This window comes from Somniosus microcephalus, chromosome 18 (genome assembly GCF_052327205.1).
Source record: "Somniosus microcephalus isolate GS21.2 chromosome 18, FLI_Smic_1.0, whole genome shotgun sequence".
NCBI lineage: Eukaryota > Metazoa > Chordata > Chondrichthyes > Squaliformes > Somniosidae > Somniosus > Somniosus microcephalus.
In genome coordinates, this window is record NC_141004.1 from 65,802,643 (window position 1) to 65,824,854 (window position 22,212).

Below are 22,212 nucleotides of genomic sequence, written 5' to 3' on the forward strand. Positions count from 1 at the left end.
CACATACACCCATACACACCGCCATTAGATTGCCCCTACACACAACCATACACACACGTATCACGTAAACACACACACTCTCATACACGTATACCCAAACATACACAGACACCCACATACTCCCATTCAGCCCAGCAGAGTGGTATGTGCGCACACACACACACACACACACACATATCTTTAAATTTGATTCCAGTTGAATGCCTGACCTTTCTGTTTTGGCTTTTTCTCTCTTGGGACCTTTTTAGTGCGTTTTGTAGAAGTCACCTCTAATGCCTCTTCCTTCACCTTGTTCTCGATATCATCATCCTCCTCCTCCGACTCCTCTGTGATGAAGTTTTAATAAATAAAAAGAACAACGTAAAGACATTCTTTGCACAAATAAGCACAGCGCCAGTGATATCTGAGGCATTGCAGTGTAGTTGGTGTCCAATCAGCTGAATGGACGTGTATTATTGTGTCGTTATGGAAGCAGCTCACATTATCCATATTCCTGATATAATAAACAATGACTCCATGAACAGCTCCTTCAGGGAGGCACGGTTTAACATGGTAGTATAGTTATACGTAGGTGTCATAGTTTCTGAGCTTTTACGCTAGATATTCACTCAGATTCAGTGTCACTAGTCACTTCCATAAGTGAACCTCGTGATCCTTATGACCCGGAGTGCATCCTTTTCTACCCAACATAAACAATAGCATGATCCAAAGATCATAACAGAGAATCCTTCCTCCATATAGTGGCGACTGGTGTAAATTACGTCCTCTCTTTGTGGACAGTGGACGGGATTAAAAACTCTACTGAGTCAAGACACAAGCTTTGAACCAACACATAGTTTTATTTACATGCGATAACTGAATGAACGGTACACAGAACACAGTGAGGAAGTCTGTTTCCCTACATGCCTCAGTATATGAAAACAATGGAAATGCAACTTACTTTCTCTCCGAACATGGGGCCAACAATCGAGGACCACTGACCTGCTTCAATCTCCCTGGCTCAGTTGGTTTCGGATTTTAAACACAGAAAGATAGACAGCTGGCTGCAAATTTCACACATACTCTAACCGCCTCTGGGCCCTTCTATATGAGAGATGCCACCTTCAATCTGAGATAGACTAGGCTTGTGTTCTCTTGCGTATAAAAGATTAAGCAGTGATTTAGTTCAGGTGCTTAAGATGATTAAAGGATTTGATAGGGTAAACAGAGAGAAACTATTTCCTCGGGTGGGGGGTCCAGAACAAGGGGGCATAACCTTCAAATTAAAGCCAGGTCGTTCAGGGGTGATTTAAGGAACCACTTCTTCACACAAAGGGTCGTGGAAATTTGGAACGCTCTCCCCCAAAGAATGAGTCCTTACTCACTAGTTTGAATAACCCATTCTATGTGACTCTTTGGCCCCATAATTCCAGTGATCATGACTGAGAAATTCGGGATTGCCCTTGGGAGCGGTACTGATCGGGGGGTGGTTAGATGTGGAGTGGGGACAAACACTCCTGCTCCTCCCAGCTCCACATTCAGGTGAGTTACTTACCTTGTTGCTTGGCAGGCGATCCCAAGGACTGATTTCCCTGAGTGGGGCCTGCGATGGTGATGGCGCTGGCAATGGCTGCCTCAGGGAAAACCAACCTTGGAGAGGGGACTTCAAGCAAATGTTAGGTCCCTTGTTTGCATACACAAAGGGCCTAACGCTTGCTGCAGGTGTGGGTAAAGATGCCTCTTGTTTGTCCTTACCCAACACGTGCTAACCCGCTGGAGTTTGCGGGATCAGTGGTTGGGAAACCTCATGCGCATTGGACAGGCGAAGCTTTATGGTAAAGATAGATGGTAATCTGAGCTGGAGTGGAGAGAGACTCCTCCAGTTGTCAAGCAGGTGCTGTGTTCAAACAGGCTGAGATGCCATTAGTACTTTTGTGATAGGAAACGTGGCTGGGGTTTTGGAAAAGCACAGTACAAAATGAATCATATGATCACTGAATGTGTTTGTATTTAATTGCTCTGTCCACTGTTAATGTATAAGACGAGGACTACCTCTCGGCACATTCTACACAGGACGCACCAACGTGTTGCACTGGGGCCTTTCAGTCCCTTCTTCATATAAGGAATGGGGTCTGTAAAAATTCAAAAAATAAATCTTAACACCAGAAGGCGGGCAGGAGTGGCGTGGAGCGTGGGCGATCTGTGTGGTGAAGCAACATGCTGGCATTCGCACTTTGCAGTAGAGTTAGCCGGCTGGCTGTGAGTGTGTTGGGTACGGAGGCTGTCAGTGTAGGGTGTGTTGAGGAGAAATTCAGCCTAGGTGTTTGCGAGCATAGAAGAAATCTCAGGGTTCCTCCAGCCTCCTGCCCCAACTCTGACGGGAGCCGGCTGGAATTCCCGGGACAACGGCAGAGATCCTGGTTGTTTTGCAAGGGGCTGAACCTCCATCCACCCCTGACAAGGCAAATGACGAGCGGGTCGGGGGCGGGGGGGGGGAGGTGGTCAGGACTGGGGCAGGGACTCCCTCCGGCTGGCGAGTGAGTGGAGGGGAACCGGTCTCCACAAGGGACTATGTGAGGCCCACTGGGGGTGTTGGGGCAAGACAAGTGACCTGGAACCCCACAAGACTTGCTGGGTGGTTCCCTTGCACCGTCTAAATGCACTCAGCTGTTTGTCCTTGTTGAGGTTCACACTGGCATCTTAACAAGCTGTGTTAAAGCATCAGTGAATCTAGTAAAATGTGAGGGGCCCCAAACACAACCCCATAAGGCAAACACTACCCCTGCTGACACTGTGATAGATGCTTTGAGAGCATTTGTTGTCCGGTAAATAACCCAGGGATCAAACAAACACACCCGATATCAGCTACACTGTGGCCTTTTTCATTCGAAAAGCAGGAATAATCTGAAAATCATGTTTACTGATCATCTGCTCATGTTATGCGGCCCAGGTATGAAGGGGGTGGGCCAACAAACTCTCAGCCACTAAACCTTCTGCAGCGGGAGGGTCTCCTTGCTCCTCAGCTTTGCTTCTGTCAGCTTGTGGTTCAGCGGTAGCGCTCTCTCCTCTGAGTCAGAAGGTGGTGAGTTCAAAGCCCCACTCCAGAGATTTGAGCACAAAATCCAGGCTGACACTCCAGTGCAGTACTGGGGGGAGTGCTGCGCTGTTGGAGGTGCTGCCTTTGGGATGAGACGTTAAACCGAGGCCCCGTCTGCTCTCTCAGGAATGTGTAAAAGATCCCATGGCACTATTTGAAGAAGTGTGTAAAGTCCCCCCCAGTGTCCTGGCCAATATTTATCCCTCAACCAACATCACTAAAGCAGATTATCTGGTCATTATCATATTGCTGTTTGTGAGAACTTGCTGTGCGAAAATTGGCTGCTGCATTTCCTACATTACAACAGTGACTGCATCTCAAAAAGTATCTCATTGGCTGTAAAGTGCTTTGGGATATCCTGAGTTTGTGAAGGATGCTATATAAATGCAAATCTTTTTCTTTCATAGCTGGTCATCTTGAGGCATAAATAATATACATATTGGGTTTATTTTTCTATATTATTATGTATAGAAAAATGTACAGTGTTGGGCTCCAGCCCTGTGCATGGCCCATGTACCTTGCTGTTGTTTTTTGGGTGCCTTTCCAACAGTGAAATAGGAAGCGGGGTTCTCCTTCTTCTTCTTGGGGTCTTTGATGAACTTGTCGTACGGATCTTTCACTGGCTCCGGATCCTCCGGCTCGGCCTTCGGCTTCTTCTTTCTTGGCTTCTTGTCTGCACCATCTTTATTGCGTGTGTGCACAGCAGGATGGGGGAAAGCAAGCACCGTCATTGGTGAGAGACCTCCACAGCAACCAAAAGGAATCTGTTGAGCAGGCTGGCACTGGGTCGCTATCTGGAGGGAGCGGAGAACTACTGGGGATCTGTGCGGGTGGGGTCAAGGGGTCAGGGGTCAGGAATGAGGGCACCCGATGAACACACATTGAGGAATAGGTTGATGAACAATGCAGCCTATGGCTGAGGGTATAACATGAAGGATAACAGCAGAGGCAGCTAATAGAGATGGAGCACATCGTTATATGAAAGGGATAAACACACTGTACGCCTCTGTGTGCTCTGTACACACAAATAGCAAAAGAATAAATGCGTAAACCCCGCGTTACATTTATTGAATATTAACTTTTAATTAAATTGTAAAAAAGTGCTGCTGAAAGGAGGTGAAATGCTCTCCTCTATTAGATCGTCTGTAGACTATTCAACCCATTAGCTCCCTCTCAGTGATTGGAGTATCTGTGCTTTCTTCCCCATCGTCCCATTTTTCGCCAATCCTCACTGAAACGCTTGTCTACCTTTCAGTTTTCAGTTCCAATGCGGGATTGTACCTGAAGCACTGACCTGCCCATGCTCCCCACAGGTGCTGACTCACCAGCCACGTGTTTGCAGCACGTTTGGTTTTTAGTTTCAGAATTCCAGCATTTGCATCTTTGATCTTGCTCTTCTTTCTCTCTCTAGGTGTTAGTTACACACCAGATTCCCTGTTTCACTCATTTACAGCGTGAAATATGAGGAGTAGATTGGTTCATGAACATTTCTACAATAATAAACACGAGGGTGGGGGTGGGGGGGAAACAAGAATTCCTGTGGTCACTCTGTTTAGCGGCATCATCCATCTGTGCGCAAAGATTTCCTCCTCTCAGCATGTCCAACAATATGGTCCTCATTCACCAACATAGCAAGTCACTGTGTATAGAATCATAGAATCATACAGCACAGAAGGAGGCCATTTGGCCCATCGTGCCTGTGCCGGCTCTTTGAAAGAGCGATCCAATTAGTCCCACTCTTTCCCCGTAGCCCTGCAAATTTTTCCTTTTCAAGTTTTTATCCAATTCCCTTTTGAAAGTTATTATTGAATCTGCTTCCACCCCCCTTTCAGGCAGCGCATTCCAGATCATAACACCTCGCTGTATAAAAAATGTCTCCTCCCCCGCCCCCTTTAGCATAAATCTAGCATTAATTTTAGATTTAGCTAGAAGTCTGGTTGGAAAACATTTCAGATGCGGCTGATCATGGACCAGAAGAATTCCTACCCCTTGATGCCCATCCACAGGATGGTCTCGTTGACCCCGAGAGGACCCCTGACCTTTCCCCGTCACAAGCTATGATTCCTGAGCCAATATGAGAAAAGGGATCCCATGTTTTCCACAGTTTCTCCCATCTGCTCCTTGAGGTGTGGACACATGATGAACACTTATGAAAGAGCAGGCAAGGTCATTCAGGCTGTCCAACCCCCTCTCTGCCGTACGTTACCCGTCCCATGCTGGGCTCCAGTTCCATGGTGCTGGCCACCCTCTGGTAGCTCCCCCCATTTTTCATGTGACGTTGAGTGTCGGCAGCCTATTCAACCCTGTGGGGCATCATGGGGACAAATTGGGAATGAAGGTCTTCCCTCTGTGTGCTGACGGTTTCTGTGCACCTTGCAATGCTTCCTGACCTGACGAAAGGCACTGCTGTTGGGGATTTATAGTGGAGGTTCCTCATGGCATTCAATACCAGCTCTTCCCCACTCTAATTTACAGGCGAGAAGAATGGAACCTTAACCCTTTTATCCCGAGCAATAAAACGCCTGCCCTGGAGAGAGAAAGCTGGGCCGGGAACCTGAAAGGGGTGTTGTCAGTGTATTGAGGAGGCACTGTACAGACACAGCTCTTTGCATCAGCCAGGCCCTACTCACTACAGACACTCAGGGGTGGATCTCGACTTTGTGTAAGATGTGTGCTAGCGAGTCGGCAACCCATTTTACATCTTTCCCGATTCTTATTGACGTCAGTGGAAATAAAAATCGGGAGGAATGTAAAACGGGCCCCCAGATCGCTATCGCACAATAAAAGTCAAGATCTACCCCACTTGGTTTATTCCAGGGAACAAGCACCAGACCAGCATCTCATTTTCATCCTAATAATGTCACGCAGAAGCTATGTACGGTAATGACATTTAAACAGAAACCTTCTCCAGGTTCTCTCTGCTCCCCTCCTAAGGGCACTGATTCAGACTGTTTGAGGGTTCACGGGGGGTGGCAGCCATAATTTACCTCACCTCTGTGACCATTCTTGATGTGTGAGTCCAGGCAGTGAGTGCCAATAAACCTTTGAACCATGGCCGAGCCTGCACCAACACTGAGCCTGATCCAGTTGTTAACACAACGGCCACACACCTTCACTTTCCAGCTAGTGGCCATGGATAGCGGTCAGGAACCCCGCCTGCGATTTCCCCACTCTGGCCTAAGGGAGGCCGATTGTAGCGCAGTGACACTGATCTAAAGGGTTGCGCTCCCTCGCTGCTCCCAGTGTCACAACACACTCCGATGGTACGGAATAACCATGTATCACATTTGGACATTTGGGTCTGGAATTTTCCTATCAGTGCTCCTGGTGTAGCCCGGGAATGCCGCTCGGACGTTGTGCGCTCCCAGCCTGGGACTTTCTCACCGTTACAATTAATGGCACGACTGGCATGTCTTACTTTGGTTCACGGTCTTTGCTTCGACCAATGGGGCCTGTTCGTCGGAGCGTTTTGTCATGGTCTTCTTCTGCTTCTTGTCCTCGGTGTTGGATTGAACCATCTGAGGCTCCTGACGTTTCTTTCTCTGTTTCTGCTCCAGCAGTGCACGCTGTGTGGACAGGAAAGACAGGTGTAGATTCAATCATTGGGAACGAGAACTATCCAGAATCAGACATGGGGCCAAAGAAAGGAGATGGAAAGTGTCAATGTAAAATACTCTCAGTACAAAATGTAATCCACGTCGAAATCATTTAAAAGAGCTGGATACTCCCCAATACTTTCCTTCTCTAATATCAGTACAGTAACACTTGTTGTATACCCCAATAATTCCCCTTCACTAATATCACTAAACAGTTAACTTCTGACAGAAAAATGTAAATGCCAAATCTTTTGAATCGACTGGTTGGCACCACCTCAGTCTCAGTCATTGCCATTGACCTCTGGAGATGTGGCTAAATCTACCCAAGGTTCGTGTCTCTTCTCTGAAAAGTGTGCACTGAAATCCATTACGCCCCAATATTATGCTGCATGCCTCACATTTTATCTGTCCTGTGGGAGTTTGCCTTGGAGATTAATTTAATTTGTGCAAAAGACTAGATAGAAAATGTCAGGCAGAACCTGTTCAATAAAAATCCCTCCCTGGTTCTGCGGAATCTCCATTAGTGTCAGTAGAGCAAACTTTGATCTAGGTAAAGTGGCGATATGATAAGTAACTTTTTAAATGGTGAGAGATTGGGAAATGTTGGTGTTCAGAGGGACCTGGGTGTCCTTGTACACGAATCGCTGAAAGTTAACATGCAGGTACAGCAAGCAATTAGGAAAGCAAATGGTATGTTGGCCTTTATTACAAAAGGATTTGAGTTTAAGAGTAAAGATGTCTTACTGCAATTATATAGGGCCCTGGTGAGACCACACCTGGAGTACTGTGTACAGTTTTGGTCTCCTTACCTAAGGAAGGATATACTTGCCATAGAGGGAGTGCAACGAAGGTTCACCAGACTGATTCCTGGGATTGTCCTATGAGGAGAGATTGAGTAGACTAGGCCTATATTCTCTAGAGTTTAGAAGAATGAGAGGTGATCTCATTTAAACACATAAAATTCTTACAGGGCTTGACAGGGTAGATGCAGGGAGGATGTTTCCCCTGGCTGGGGAGTCTAGAACCAGGGGTCACAGTCTCAGGATAAGGGGTCGGCCATTTAGGACTGAGATGAGGAGAAATTTCTTCACTCAGAGGGTGGTGAATCTTTGGAATTCTCTACCCCAGAGGGCTGTGGAGGCTCAGTCGTTGAGTATATTCAAGACAGAGATCGATAGATTTTTGAATATTAAGGGAATCAAGGGATATGGGGATAGTGCGGGAAAGTGGAGATGAGGTCGAAGATCAGCCATGATCTTATTGAATGGCAGAGCAGGCTTGAGGGGCCGAATGGCGGAGCAAGCTCGAGGGGCCGAATGGCGGAGCAAGCTCGAGGGGCCGAATGGCCTACTCCTGTTCCTAATTCTTATGTTCTTATGTTCTTCAGCTAACTCTGAAGATTGACCTGCAAGGTCTGATTGCATCAAACTAACCGGTGATTGGCTGGTTCACCAACCTAGACTTTGTGAATTGAAGCTTTTTTGATCTTTAATTTATCAACATCAGCACTGAGCTCCATGGGAGAGGCAAAACAGTGAAGAAAAAGAAGGGTGCGGTATTTTATAACCTCTTTCTGTGCAGGATTACAATAATAGTGATTGTTTGCACTACAGGTTGGGGTGTTATTTCCTGCAGAACACTGGCATGTAAGTGGTTAGGGGACTTCAGGCACAGTTGTATAATAGCATCTCTTCCTACAGAACTGTTTGAGGCTCTCTTCTCATCAGGGATCTGGGGACAGGAGTCACTTTTCAGACTTTTAACACCTATTAGGAAAAACAGGCAAGTGGGTCTGCCATACTCCCTACCCAGGCCACCAGCAAGCGAGTCTTACCAGATCTGTGAGGTTAAAGGTCTCATAAAGACCAACTGTAAACAGCGCTGTATCTGTAATGGCTGAAGTGCAAACCAATTTCTTCCACTAAACTACAAGGAGAAGAAAGTAGGTTGCTGTGGAACCCTGAGAGCTCCTCTGTGTACCACCCCAGATAGACGCTTCTCCATAGAGCTCCTCCCATCAACATGGACTTCCGAAAGGCCTTCGATAAGTTACCACATAGTAGACATCACTAAGGTTAGAGCATGTGGAGTCGGGGGATAAGCAGCAGAATGGAGTGCAAACTGGCTACAAAACAGAAAACAGAGAATAGGGGTTAAAGGTAGTTACTGAGACTGATAGACGGTGGGAAGTGCTGGGACCACTTGCATAGTTCACATTTACATAAATGGTTTGGTCTCAGGAATCGGAAGTACAAAATTTACAGATGACACCAAATTGGGGGATATAGTTAATACTGAGGAAGACTGTGACAAAATACAAGACGACATTAACAAATTTGTAGAATAAGCGTGTAAATGGAAAATGAATTCCAATATAGGGACGTGTGAAGTGGTGCATTTTGGTAGGAGGAATAAGGAGGCGACCTACTCCTTGGAAAACCAGAGTCTAAATGGGGTAGAGGCGCAAAGGGATCTAGGGGTATAGATTCACAAATCATTAAAAGTAGCAACACAGGTTAACAAGACCATAAAAAGTGCAAACAAAGCACTGGGGCTCATTTCTAGAGGAATATTTCAAAAGCAGAGAAGTTATGTTAATCTTATATCGAACCTTGGTTAGACCACACTTAGAGTATGGTGCATCATTCTGGTCTCCATATTACAAAAAGGGATACAGAAGCACTGGAGAAAGTGCAAGAAAGGTTTACAAGGATGATACCTGAACTGAGAGTGTACAACTATCTGGAAAGACTGGACAGGCTGGGGTTCTTTTCTCTAGAAAAGAGAAGACTGAGAGGTGACCTGATAGAGGTTTTTTAAATTATGAAGTGGTTCGATAGGGTAGACATAGAAAAGTTGTTTCCACTTGTGGGAGATTCCAAAATTAGTGGTCATAAATAAAAGATAGTTACTAATGAATCCAGTAAGTGATTCAGAAGAAACTTCTTTACTCTAAGAGTGGTGAGAATGTGGAACTCGCTACCACAGGGAGTGATTGAAGCGAATAACATCGAAGCAGTTAAGGGGAAGCAAGGTAAGTACATGAGGGAGAAAGGAATAAAGGGTTATGTTGATAAGGTGAGATGAAGTAAGGTGGGAGGAGGCTTGTGTGGAGCATAAACACCAGTTGATCGACCAGTTGGGCCGAATGGCCTGTTTCTGTGCTGTAAGATTATGGGGCAGAAATTCCTCCCCAAACGCGTGAGTACGGAAGGGGTACTCACGTGTCTGGCCGGAGGAAATGCCGGTTTTCAGCATGCACAGCGCATGCGCTGAAAACCGGCATTTCCTCTCCTCTAACCCAAGAGGTGAAGAGGCTAGCGCGTGTGCTGTAGGGGGCAGCGCGTGCGTCTTGGATTTCCTCTGTTTTGGGGGATTTGCGCATGTCTAAAGACCTCCGGTCTTTACGCTTGTAAAAAGCACACGTAAGTATTTATTTTTACAGGTAAGTGGTGTTTTAGTGCAATTTAGAATTTTTTTTCCACAGGTTTATTATTTTAAAGAATCTACAATAAGGTAAGTTTAGTTTTAGACCCTTTTTATTAAAAATTTATTTTTTTCAAAAAAAAAAATTATTGTTTAAATTATTTTTTAAAGCTTATTTATACTTAATTTAATGATTGGGATGTTTTTTAAAATTTTATTTAAAGTTTAAGTAGTGTTTTGGGGTGCAGTACTTCTCATGAGTTTGACAGTTCTTACTCTCAAACTTATGAATGAAGTTTCCCCTCCCCTGATTGGCTGAACAGTGCTCACCTGATCCCAGCCAGCACATCGCACTAACTACGCCGCTGGGTCAGGTTAGCACAGCGCGCCAACAGCTGAACCTGGCCTGTGAAAGGAAATCCACTGCGGGCCAGGTTTCAGATGTCGGCGCGCAGGGTGAGCGCACATCGGGGGCTTGCACGCGCGGCAAGCCCCCGACACCAAGTTCTGGGCCATTATGTAATCTCCGATAGACATTTTCCCACGGAGCTGTCCACAGTGGTTAATAATTTTTTTTTACATTTTAACTTTTTCATACTGATTATTTACATGGCTACAGCACTGATCTACAGAAGTGTCTACTCCCTGCAGGTTTTGTGAACTGGGATGTTCAGCTAGTGCTGATCCCTTTGTTGCTTTCTCACAAAGGAATCCATTGACTTAATTCACCTTGGTATATCTACTCCATGTGGTCTGCAGGAGTTGGTGCATGGAAGACCTCTGTAATGAGGTTGTGAAGATGCTAAACTCCTCGGTCACCGATTATTTTCTGTGCTGGGGATTGTTTAGGGTTAAGCATCTATCTGTAACAGAGAATACCCTCAGTTTTAAAGCACCCATAGTAAACAATAGGGTCTGCTGAAGGGACAACTTTGATTTTTTTATCATGTAAAGAGTTACCTCATAAAAGTGGATACCATTTGTTGGGATATTCCAAGCTCATCCAAAGATTGATGGTTTGGTAGAGCAAGTGGGAACTGAACAGTGCCAAGTTCAGGTTGAGATTTGCCGGATGTATTTTCTTCAGTTGAAAAATGGAACTCATCCATCTATTGGTGGTGAGGGGACACCAAATCAACAAATGGATTGGTCCCGATTCAATGGGAGTGCTCTTTGCTCAGTCGCCATTTTATAGACATGGTCCTCCTGAGTCAAGTGCTCCAAACCAATGGATCAGTGCGATTACTGCCCAGTCACGGCTACAGACAGGATAAAAAAATGGACACGAGCTCATCGGACTTTGAGGAGGAGGCCACACTTTCCACAGTCCAGCTCTGCCCCTAAACATTTCCATCGTCGGTACTCCTGAACCCTTCAGAGCTGGTCCGAGGAGGTTCAGAGATTGACTTACTTTTGTTTGTTGGCCCTGTCTTCACACAGGAACCTAAAATGTATTTCATTTGTTGATCTTAGTGGCCACCGGACAGCGTTTTGTCTCTGATCTCTGAGGTGGCCAAACATTTGCCTAAATTAGGAACCCAATGTGAGGGGCCATGGCCCATAGTGCAGAACACCAACAAGGCTGTAAAGAATAAAAGAGATGAGGTGAGGCAGGAAACAATGATTGGGCCTAAGGTAGGAGAAGAAAGGAAAGGCTGAGTCAGGTAAACAGCTCCAGAGTTTTGAAGAATGAGTTAGAGTGGTGTGATGTGTGGTAATTTAAACACAGCGAGCATGGAGGGTGTCGGAAGTGTGAAGAGGACAGTTTATTTGGAGCTTAGAAGGAACAAGAAAGGGAAGCTTATTGGACCACTGTTCATAGTATTACTGATAACATAGAGAAGGACAAGAAACACTGTGTTGGAATGACAGCAGTTGGAGGCTCAAGGGAAGAGACAGGTCATCGAAAAGAAAGAGGAAACTGAGCTTCGTGGAGGGGATGGAGAGTTTCACCTGTGTGAAGATAGTAAAGGCAAGAATATCGCTAGAGGAAAGGAGGACTAAGGTGGAGCCAAAGACGATCACTGCTGGATTGAACTTGGAACAGACCTGAGGAAGCTGTGGGTGTAATTTCCACTTCGCAGTTGAGGGAAAAAACTGGTGGAGCAGATCATCCGATCGTTCTAGAACTGCCCCACTTTCACTCCCAACAATTTCAACGGGGGTGGTGCCAGAGGACTGGAGAACTGCAAATGTTACGCCCTTGTTCAAAAAAGGGTGTAAGGATAAATCCAGCAATTACAGGCCAGTCAGCGTAACTTCAGTTGTGGGGAAGCTTTTAGAAACGATAATCCGGGACAACTTCCAATGGAGAGAAAAGTCCCTCATCCCATCGATCAAAGTTGGATTTTAAACCAATGTTCAAAACAGTAGAGCAATGCATTAAACACTCATCCACTAGTATCTCACAATGTAATTTCAGAGCCCTCACATCGCCTCATCTACCCCCTCCCCCCTTGTTCCAGTGTGCACTCTACCACTCTCTTGTAACATAAGTTTCTGCCATCAAACAACTGATGTAAAGCTAAGCAACAGAAGCTGAAAGGAGATGAGAGGCTCATCATTCATTGCAGGGGCTGTGCTCAGCTCCTGTCAGTGTGTTCTCACAGGATTTTCCACTCTCTTCGACAGCACACTGTCACCATTGTTTCAAACGCGGAGCAACCACTCACATGTATTTTTAGTCTTTAAGAACACTTGACATATGGCTTCACTGAAGGAAGTAATGCAGACAAGCTGCAGCTCACTCAGCATGATGTCTACATGTCACCATCAGACAACCCAGCCCATCAGGAGTGGCCCATTCGCTTACACTTTACATTTGTGGGAGTCTAATTAGTGCCCACTCAGGTATTGTTTGCCACATGTGGGTTGAAATTGTTAACGTATCTGTATGAAATTGCTCTCTCCTCTATTTTAATGACCCACTTAAACTCAATGGTCTGATATTTCTCGAACCCAGTGGAAACTACAGCTCAACATCACATTGTACAAGAACCAGTCACGAATACCATTTAATATTAACACTAAGGGGGGAATTTTGCCAGCCCTGGGGAGGCGGGTTTGGAGGCGGGACTGCCGGGAAAATGGCAGAAACTGGGAGCAGGTACCGAACCCGCTCCCAACCCGCCTCCGTGCCATCTTCCCGGGAGGCGGGTCCCCGACTCGCGCAGGGACCCGTCTCCTCGAGGCGGGAAGGGAATTGCAGCCACTTAACTGCTTGTTAACAGGTAGTTAACAGGTAGTTAAGAGGATTATCCCCATTACACAAGTGCGGGCTTCCCGACATCGGGAAACCCCGCCAGGGTCAGCGAGGCGAGCAGTGGGTCTGCGGGGGTGAGAGGGGTCGAAAAATGTGCTGTGGAGGTGAGTGATGGGTGCAAGTGTGGAGAGGTAAGTATGGGAGGTGAGTGAAAGGTGTTAGAAAAAGTTTCCTTACCTTTGTTTCTTCCTGCAGGCTTCAAACCTTGGGGATCCGGAGGCTCCTTATCTCCACGGCAGAGATGACAGAATTGCTGCTGCATTCTCCGATGCAACAGCCATCTGATTTCTGCTCAGGAAAGAGGTTTGGTGAGTCTTGAGTACAAGGACTCGCCAAAGAACAGAGATTGTCAGCGTTTGACAGCTACTCTGTCACTGGCTTGCCCTTAATTGGCCTGCAAAGCCCGCAAGGGAAAATAACGTGGGTTGGCCGGACGTCGTTGCGGACAGGACTGAAACCTGACAAACAGCAGTCCCGCCCCCAATGCGCCCCCATTAATAAATTCCAGCCCAAAGTATCTGCCATGGATCAGTTGTCGTGCTCTTACCTCTGGTAGGTTCAAGCCACACTCCCGAGACTTGAGCGCAAAATCTAGACTGACACTCCAGTGCAGTACTGAGGGAGTGCTGCACTGTCGGAGGTGCCGTCTTTGGGATGAGACGTTAAACCGAGGCCCTGTCGGCCCTCTCATGTGGCACTATTTGAAACAGAGCAGGGGAAGTTCTCCCAAGTGCCCTAGCCAATATTTATCCCTCAACCAACATCACTAAAATAGATTATCTGGTCATTATCACATTGCTGTTTGTGGGAGCTTGCTGTTCACAAATTGGCTGCCACGTTTCCTACATAACAACAGTGACTACACTTCAAAAGTAAAGTGCTTTGAGATGTCCTGAGGTTATGAAAGGCGATATATAAATGCAAGTTCTTTCTTTCGAGGTAGAATTTTCCAGAATTCAGCTTGACGTCTCAAAGCTGCTTTACTGATGTAACAATCATTAATGCTCTAGGATGGGACAGGAACATCATCACGCACACAGGAAGCAGCATGCACTGACAGGATGTACCAGCTTTGACAAATGTGACTAGAAAACCAAATTCAACTGTCTTCACCCCAAACCTGCAACAATTGCTCACACATATAAAGCTAAAAATTCATTATAACCCAGGAATGCGCAGTAAAATTAGAAAAGCTGGAGAATTAGCGGCAGGCACTACGGCTTTAGACTGCACGCTAAATTAAATCTCACTGCTCAAAGAAATGATTGGGGTGCTAATTCAAGCCTTAAAGCCCAAGCTCAGTGGCGTTACACTCAAAGGGTGGACCAATATCAGGTGCAGTCTAATCGCTAGTCATGATTGCCACAGGCTTTTTCCAGTTCTTAAAGGGGAGGGTCATTGATGCTGCAGAACCTCATTCTCTGCATTGCTGGCTGTGCAGCTGCCTCAGCAAGCAGCATCAGGTCAAGTAGAAGGAGCTGGATGACTCAAGCAGCTGTACTCATGGCAGATCCACGCCCCAGGGAGAGAGCCCGCAGATTCTGCGATGGAGCATTGGAGACGTTGGTATTCGCTGTGGCGAGACAGAGGGTAGTCTGCACCCAGCAAATGGCAGAAGGCCCTCGCCGCAAGTCTTCCGCACCATGTGGAGGGAGGTAGCGCAGCACGTCTCGGGCAGCACAGTGCAGAAAGAAATTTAACGACCTCACTCAGGTGGTCAGGGTGAGTCAATGCTTCAACAAATGCTACATACCACCATCTGAACCACAGTCTTCACACACTGCCCAAAGCACCACACCCCCAGCACTCGCCCACCAACAATCTCGACCTAACAACTCTCACACCCACCTCTCACACCTTGCACACAATGACAGCTATTCAACTATGGCAGACACATCACCCAAACACATTGCTCCACACTCACTCACACACTTTCCTTTCTCTTGCAGGCCAAGGTGGCTCACAACAGGAGGCAGCAGGAGTGCACAGGTGGGGGACAAGCCGACATCCAACCATTGTCTGTGCTGGAGGAAGGAGTGCTGCAGATTATTGGGCGCCAGGTGTTGGGCACCATGGCCACCGGTGACGTTGACCCCTTGGGGACAACAATGTTATGTTCATCCCTACTCCTTCTTCTCACATTCCACTTCCCCCTCACCCCACAAGCATTTCGCACTTTCCAGCTGCTTACACTACGCATGCATTTCTCCCTTCCTGACCCCCTCCCCTCACCTTAACCCGTCTCTTGTGCCTTTATGCTTTCAGATAATGAGCAAGCACTGGAGCAGCCTGTCCCCGAGGGCACCGTTGAGAGTGAGGCGGGAGAAGAGGACGAGGAAGAACACACCGTGTCACTGCATGTCTCACCCGCAGGCACCAGCTCAGATACTGGCACTACACGTTCTTTAGAGTCGAGTATAGTAGTGGGATCTGCACAGGGTGAGGCACCAGGGACAAGTGGGCTGCAGCAAGGCCAGGGGGAAAGGGTAGCTCGGGGGCCAGCTCCCTAGAGGGCGAGTTCATGTGCGAATTCTGCTGCACAGGACTCAGAGGAGGACCTCGATGGGGAGACCTTTAGAAGAAGGGTGATGGGCATGCACATGGAGATGATAGGTGCAATGGCAAGGGTGTCCGAGAGCCTCTCGGCAATGATATGGAGTGTGGAGGAGTCCGTCTCCAACATTGTACAAAGCTCTGCGCACACCATGTAGCCCATCATTTCCAGTCTGCAAAGGGTGATGGACTCCCAGAGAGACCGTGGTGACCCAGACCTGATGCCGCCTGTGATGGGCGATCTGGCAGCTTCCATTGCAGCACCGGCAGAAGTGACGCAACGTCTTAGTGCTGTAATACAGTGACATCCAATCTCATATCTGCTCTCATGCAGTCTCAGCTTGATGCCACGCAAGCTCTGACTGCTGTCATCGTGGCTGGGTCGTCCACCGGGGCTTTCAAGGTGCCGCAGCAGTCCAGCAAGCTGTGCTGCAGCAGATTGGTAGGGATGCTGAGGCGCTGCCCCGGGGGAGTGACCGTGGGTCAGTGGAGCAGGAACCTGCTGTCCTCTCTCAGGATGACAGCATTCCTACTCCCACCACTGGCACTCCGCCATTGCCCTTGTCACTGACTGTCATCCAGCCAGCCCAAACTGCTGCCACCCATGCTGAGGTGGTGCAGTCTACAGCCGGGCCTTCCAGGCCCAGAGCTGGTCGAGGGCGTCCTGCAAGGCCATCTGAAGTCTCCCACACAGACACTCAGCAGCCTTCCACCAGCCCTGCTGCAGCCACTGGGGACACACTTCATAGGAGCACTAGAGTAGGCAAAGGCAGTGTAACAACAGGCTCGAAGGGATTGCACAAGGGTGAATAGTTAATATTGTTGTTGTAAATATGTGTTCACTGATTATTGATAAATTTATTAATTCAGTTTGGATTCTTTTGTGGTGTCTCTCATTTCAGCTTTGCGCTGTTATATGGCCTGCGACAGGGATGGGATGATGAGGATGTGGTGAGCAACGGGGAACCGAGGTTTAATTTATTGGAACCGCAGTCCGATGAGGCAGTCACGGACCGCCCTTCCGGAAGGCCGATTGAGTGGCTGCCTCCTCCCTCACTCCTGTTGCTCCTCCTCCTCATCTTCCTCTTCCTCCTCCTCCTACTCATCTTCCTCTTCCTCCTCCTCCTCATCTTCCCCTTCCTCCTCCTCCTCCTCATCATCTTCCTCTTCCTCCTCCTCCTGCTCTCCCTCTTCCTCCTCCTGAGGTGGTCCTGCAATCCCTGGTGGCAAGGGCTGGGCCCTCATGATGGCCAATTTGTGGAGCATGCAGCAGACCACCATGAAATGGGACATGTGCTCCGGCGAGTACTGGAGGGCTCCTCCCGAGTGGTCAAGGCAGCGGAACCATTGCTTGAGCACCCCGATGGTCTGCTTGATGATGTTCCTGGTGGCAGCATGGCTCTCGTTATACGAGTGCTGGGCAGGAGTGTTGGGGTTGCGGAGGGGAATCATGAGCCACGTGGAGAGCGGATAGACCTTGTGTCTGAGCAGGCTGAAGGCATCGTGGCTGCTGCCAGGATAGCGGGAATTGACATTGAGGATTAGCTGTCTGTGGTCACACACCGACTGCACATTAAGGTAGCCTTTGCGGTCACAGAAGATCTCAGGATTGTTATGCGGTGCCTGCAAAGCCATATGAGTGCAGTCAATGGTGCCCTGCGCCATGGAAAATGCCGCTGTCCTGGTAAAGGCACATGCACGCTCGTCCTGCTTCTCTCTGGTGATGGGGCAGGATCTGTAGTCCCTTCTCCTACTGTAGAGAGCCTCTGTGACCTCCCGGATGGAGCGATTGACGGCGAACTGAGAGATGTTAGCTATATCTCCTGTTGCAGACTGGAAGGATCTGCTGGCTAAGAAATTGCTGGCAACAGTGACCTTGACTGCCACTGAGAGAGCTGTGGTCGCCCTGATCTGAGGCTGGAGGTCTGGTTGCAGGAGGTGGCAGTGTTCTGTGACCGCCTCCTTGGTGAAGCAGAGCCTTCTAATACACTGCTCCTCATTTAATTGGAGGTAGGAGAAGTGCTCTCGGAATACCCTGTTGAGAGCCCTGATGGCCCTCCTTCTCCCTCTGGTCACACATTCCAGTCTTTCTCGCTACCCCCACTCCCTCCGCCGTAGATCCTGGAGGGCCAGATGGACTGCCAGTACAGCCCCTATTAATGTAAGCCAAGTGTAGCACTTTGATATTTTTTAAGAATAAATGTAACTACTTTTTAGTTGCTACAACACTCCTGATACAAAAGAACCTTTAAATTACTGAATTAAACTGTTGCACAAGAAAGCACTGAAACTCCACTAACCTGACAGCTGCGACTCATTACTCATGATCCCTTTAAATAACTTCCCTGGAACCAGTTTCTGCCTGCCTGACGCCTCCTCTCCCTGTCGCTGTCTGGTCGAGGCGCTAAGGTAGGTGGCGAAAATCAATTTTGCAGATCGGGCGCCCAGTGAGCATTGCACACTCGCTGACGTCACGATCTGCCTGGCAATGATGACCCCGGCGGTACCTCGTACCGGCGGCGCAATGGGGGTTCCAGATTTGGCTCGCCCCGTCGCTACTGCATCAGCTCCCCATTCGCGCCAGCTGCTGGTGCTAACAAGAGGCGCTAACCAACTGAAATTTTCCCCCATTGATTTTAACATAGAGATCATAGAATGATACAGCACAAAAGGAGGCCATTCGGCCCACCGTTTCTGTGCCTGTGCCCGCTCTTTGGTAGAGCTCTCCAATTAGTCCCACTCCCCAGCTCTTTCCCCATAGCCCTGCGATTTTTCCTTTTCAAGTATTTATCCAATTCCGTTTTGAAAGTTACTGTTGAATCTGCTTTCACCACCCTTCAGGATGCATTCCAGATCACAACAACTCACTGTGTAAAAAAAAAATCTCCTCACCTCGCCCTGGTTCTTTTGCCAATTATCTTAACTCTGAGTCCTCTGGTTACCGATCCCTCCACCAGTGGAAATAATTTCTCCCTATTCACTCTATCAAAACCCCTCATAATTTTGAACATCTTTATTAAATTTCCCCTTAATTTCTCTGCTCTAAGGAGAGCAATCCCAGCTCCTCTAGTATTGCCAAATAACTGAAGTCCCCTCATCCCTGGTACCATTCTGGCAAATCTCCTCTGCACCCTCTCCAAGGCCTTGACATATTTCCTAAAGTGTGGTGCCCAGAACTGGACACAATCTAGAGCAAGTCTTCCAGTGCCAATAAATTGCTAATCAGTGTCATGTTTTTGAACACTCTCTAATACAACACAATCAAAAAATAGTTTGTTTTTGCGCTCATCACTCTGAGAGATGGTAAATGTTGTATCCGTGTGTTAATGGAGACACGGAATGCAGGAGTTGGTTTCACAGGTGTTTACTGAACAAAGTCTGGAGGTGAACTACCAGATACAAGACACTATACAGGCTTATATAGCCCGAGTGGCCATTACCGGCATTACAGTACACAGGGGGCTCTTAAACGCACATACACCACAATTCCTCCCCTTTTAGACAACCAGTACATAACATTTTAAGTAATCATTAATCAACATATTACAAGAACAATAATCTACACATTTGCTGCAGCTAATCAATTATAAGTCAGTCTCTCTGGAGGCTTCCTGACTCGGTCCGGATAACGCTTCGGTGGTGTAGTAGTTTTTGGTGGTGTAGTAGGTTCTTTTGGCAAGGTCGATTCGGCTTGAATGCCAGTGTCGGGTTCATCTGGTTCCAGTATCACCGGATCGGAGGTAGATACTATGGGTATCTCTGCTTCATCATTAGGCGTATAGAGTTGTGGTGTAGGTTGTCCCTTTTCGGATGATTCTATGATCTGGTCAGCATGGCGCCTTATTATGCTTTTTCCAATGTCCACGGTATACATCAGCGGTCCTAGTCATGTGCAAATAGTTCCAGGCTGCCATTTCTCGGTACGGTAGTCCCGGGCCAAAACTTGTTGACCTATCTGGAAGGTTCTAGTTGGCCTTTCATTCATGCCTTGAAATTGCCGGTTCTCCACGTCCCTTCTGATGTTTGGCTTGATCAAATCCAGCCGGCATCTTAGTCTTCTATTGAAAAACATCATGGCGGGAGTTTGGTTTGTAAACACATGTGTTGCATTCCTGTACGCAAACAAGAAGTTATCCACCTTATGCTGAAGATTTATGTCTTCATTACCCATGGCCTTTATGGCCTTCTTGAAGGTCTGGACAATCCATTGGTGGCGGGATGGTATGGGGCGGACGTGTAGTGCTTAACCCCATTGTTTTTTAAGAACTTCCTGAATTCTTCGGACACAAATTGCGGTCCATTATCAGAACAGATCTGTTCAGGCAGCCCATTCCTGGCAAATATGGTCCTTAATACTGTGATGGTTTTTTCCGTGGTGGTGGAGGACATCTTTATTACCTCCGGCCACTTGGAGTGTGCATCAACCGCGATTAAGAACATTGAGTCCATAAATGGACCAGCAAAGTCGATGTGTACCCTTTGCCATGGAGATGAGGGCCACTCCCATGGATGTAGAAGGGCTTGTGGTGGGGCGTTTTGGACCTTCTGGCATCCTAGGCAGCTCTTGGTCATTTCTTCGATGTCTCCATCGATACCTGGCCACCACACAAACGCTCTGGCTAGGTTCTTCATTTTCACTCCACCCAGATGCCCCTCGTGAAGCTCCTTTAGCACTTTATCCTGGAGTTTGGGTGGAATCACCACTCTGGATCCACACATCAAAGTTCCTCGGCACACTGACAGCTGTTCTCTTCTTTGCGAGAATGCTGGCAACAGTGGTTCGCCATGTGCTGGCCATCCCTTCACCGTTAAATCGTAGACTCGTGAGAGAGTCGGGTCATTTCTCGTTTCCTTTTCAATGGCAGAATTTGTTACTGGTAGACATTCCACTATGGTTGAGTGGAACATTTCCACTGGGTCCACTGTAGGTGCCTCTTCTACCGTTGGCAACGGTAGACGCGATAAACCGTCAGCATTCCCATGCTGTTTTGATCCTTTGTATTCTATGTCATATTGGTGTGCCCCTAGGAAAAGGGACCACCTCTGTAGCCTTTGCGCTGTCATAATGGGAACACCCTTTTTAGGGTTGGATATGGAGACGAGGGGTTGATGGTCAGTCAACAAGGTAAATTTTTGTCCATGTAGGTAATGGTTGAATTTCTTCACTCCCCATACCAGGCTGAGTGCTTCCCTGTCGATCTGGGCATAGTTACGCTCAGCTGAGTTCAATGAGCGTGACGCAAAAGCTATCGGCCGCTCCGAGCCATCAGGGAATCTATGTGATAGTACCGCTCCTACGCCGTAAGGGGATGCATCGCACGCCAGTCTGATTGGCAGTGATGGGTTGTAATGAGCCAAAACTTCCTTGGACGTGATCAAGCCTTTGCATTTATGGAAGGCAAGTTTACAGTCTTCGCTCCATTTCCAAATTACTCCTGTTTGTAGCAGTTCGTTAAGAGGGTGCAGAAGAGTTGACAAGTTCAGTAAAAATTTATGATAGTAATTTATCAATCCCAGGAACGACCTTAATTGTGAGACATTTTCAGCTGCTGGGGCTTTTATGACCGCTTCAATTTTTTCAGGTGACTTATGCAACCCTTCCTCGTTAATTATGTGGCCACAATATGATATTTGTTTCTGGAAAAATTCACACTTGGGGCGATTTGCTCGTAGGCCCCGTTCTCTCAGCCTAGTGAGCACCTGCTCCAAATTGGCAAGGTGCTCATTGTCATTTTCTCCTGTTACAAGGATGTCGTCTAGGTAGCATTGAGTCCCCGGAATCCCTTGGAGGACTTGCTCCATAGCTCTTTGCCAGATAGCTGGAGCTGATGCTACTCCGAAAACCAGTCGATTGTACTGGTACAGGCCTTTGTGTGTATTTATCGTGAGATACTTTTTAGAGGCCTCTTCAACCTCCATCTGTAGATATGCCTGTGCCAGGTCAATTTTGGTGAAACGTTTCCCTCCGGATAGTGAGGCGAAAATATCTTCTATCCTCAGAAGAGGATACTGTACCGTGTGAAGGACCGGGTTTACAGTCACCTTGAAGTCCCCACAGATACGAATTTTTCTCTGTTCTTCAGATTTATCATTATTCAACGTTTTCTTCATGACCGGGACGATGGGTGTTGCCCACTCGCTCCAATCTATCTTGGATAATACGCCTGCTTTTTCCAAATTCTCCAGCTCTGCCTCGACTGCTGGATGAATTGTGTATGGCACCGGCCTTGCCTTAAAAAGCTTGGGAATTGCCGCATCTTCCACTTTTATTGAGGCGGTGACGCCTTTCAAGGTTCCTA

The 22,212-nt window shown here is 47.5% G+C and overlaps 1 protein-coding gene across 2 annotated transcripts in view; it reads right to left on the minus strand.

Moving 5' to 3' along the window:
• Nucleotides 1–22,212, minus strand: part of LOC147105335 (tubby protein homolog) — a 132,887-nt gene that overhangs the window by 54,248 nt on the left and 56,427 nt on the right. Inside the window, exons 2-4 of one of the 2 annotated variants that reach the window (XM_086011605.1) lie at nucleotides 6,495–6,642; nucleotides 3,594–3,758; nucleotides 210–326 (exon numbers count right to left, since the gene is read on the minus strand). In XM_086011605.1, coding sequence (XP_085867731.1) covers nucleotides 210–326; nucleotides 3,594–3,758; nucleotides 6,495–6,642 — 430 coding nt within the window. The remainder of the gene's footprint in view (nucleotides 1–209; nucleotides 327–3,593; nucleotides 3,759–6,494; nucleotides 6,643–22,212) is intronic. The other variant, XM_086011606.1, reaches the window with a different exon arrangement.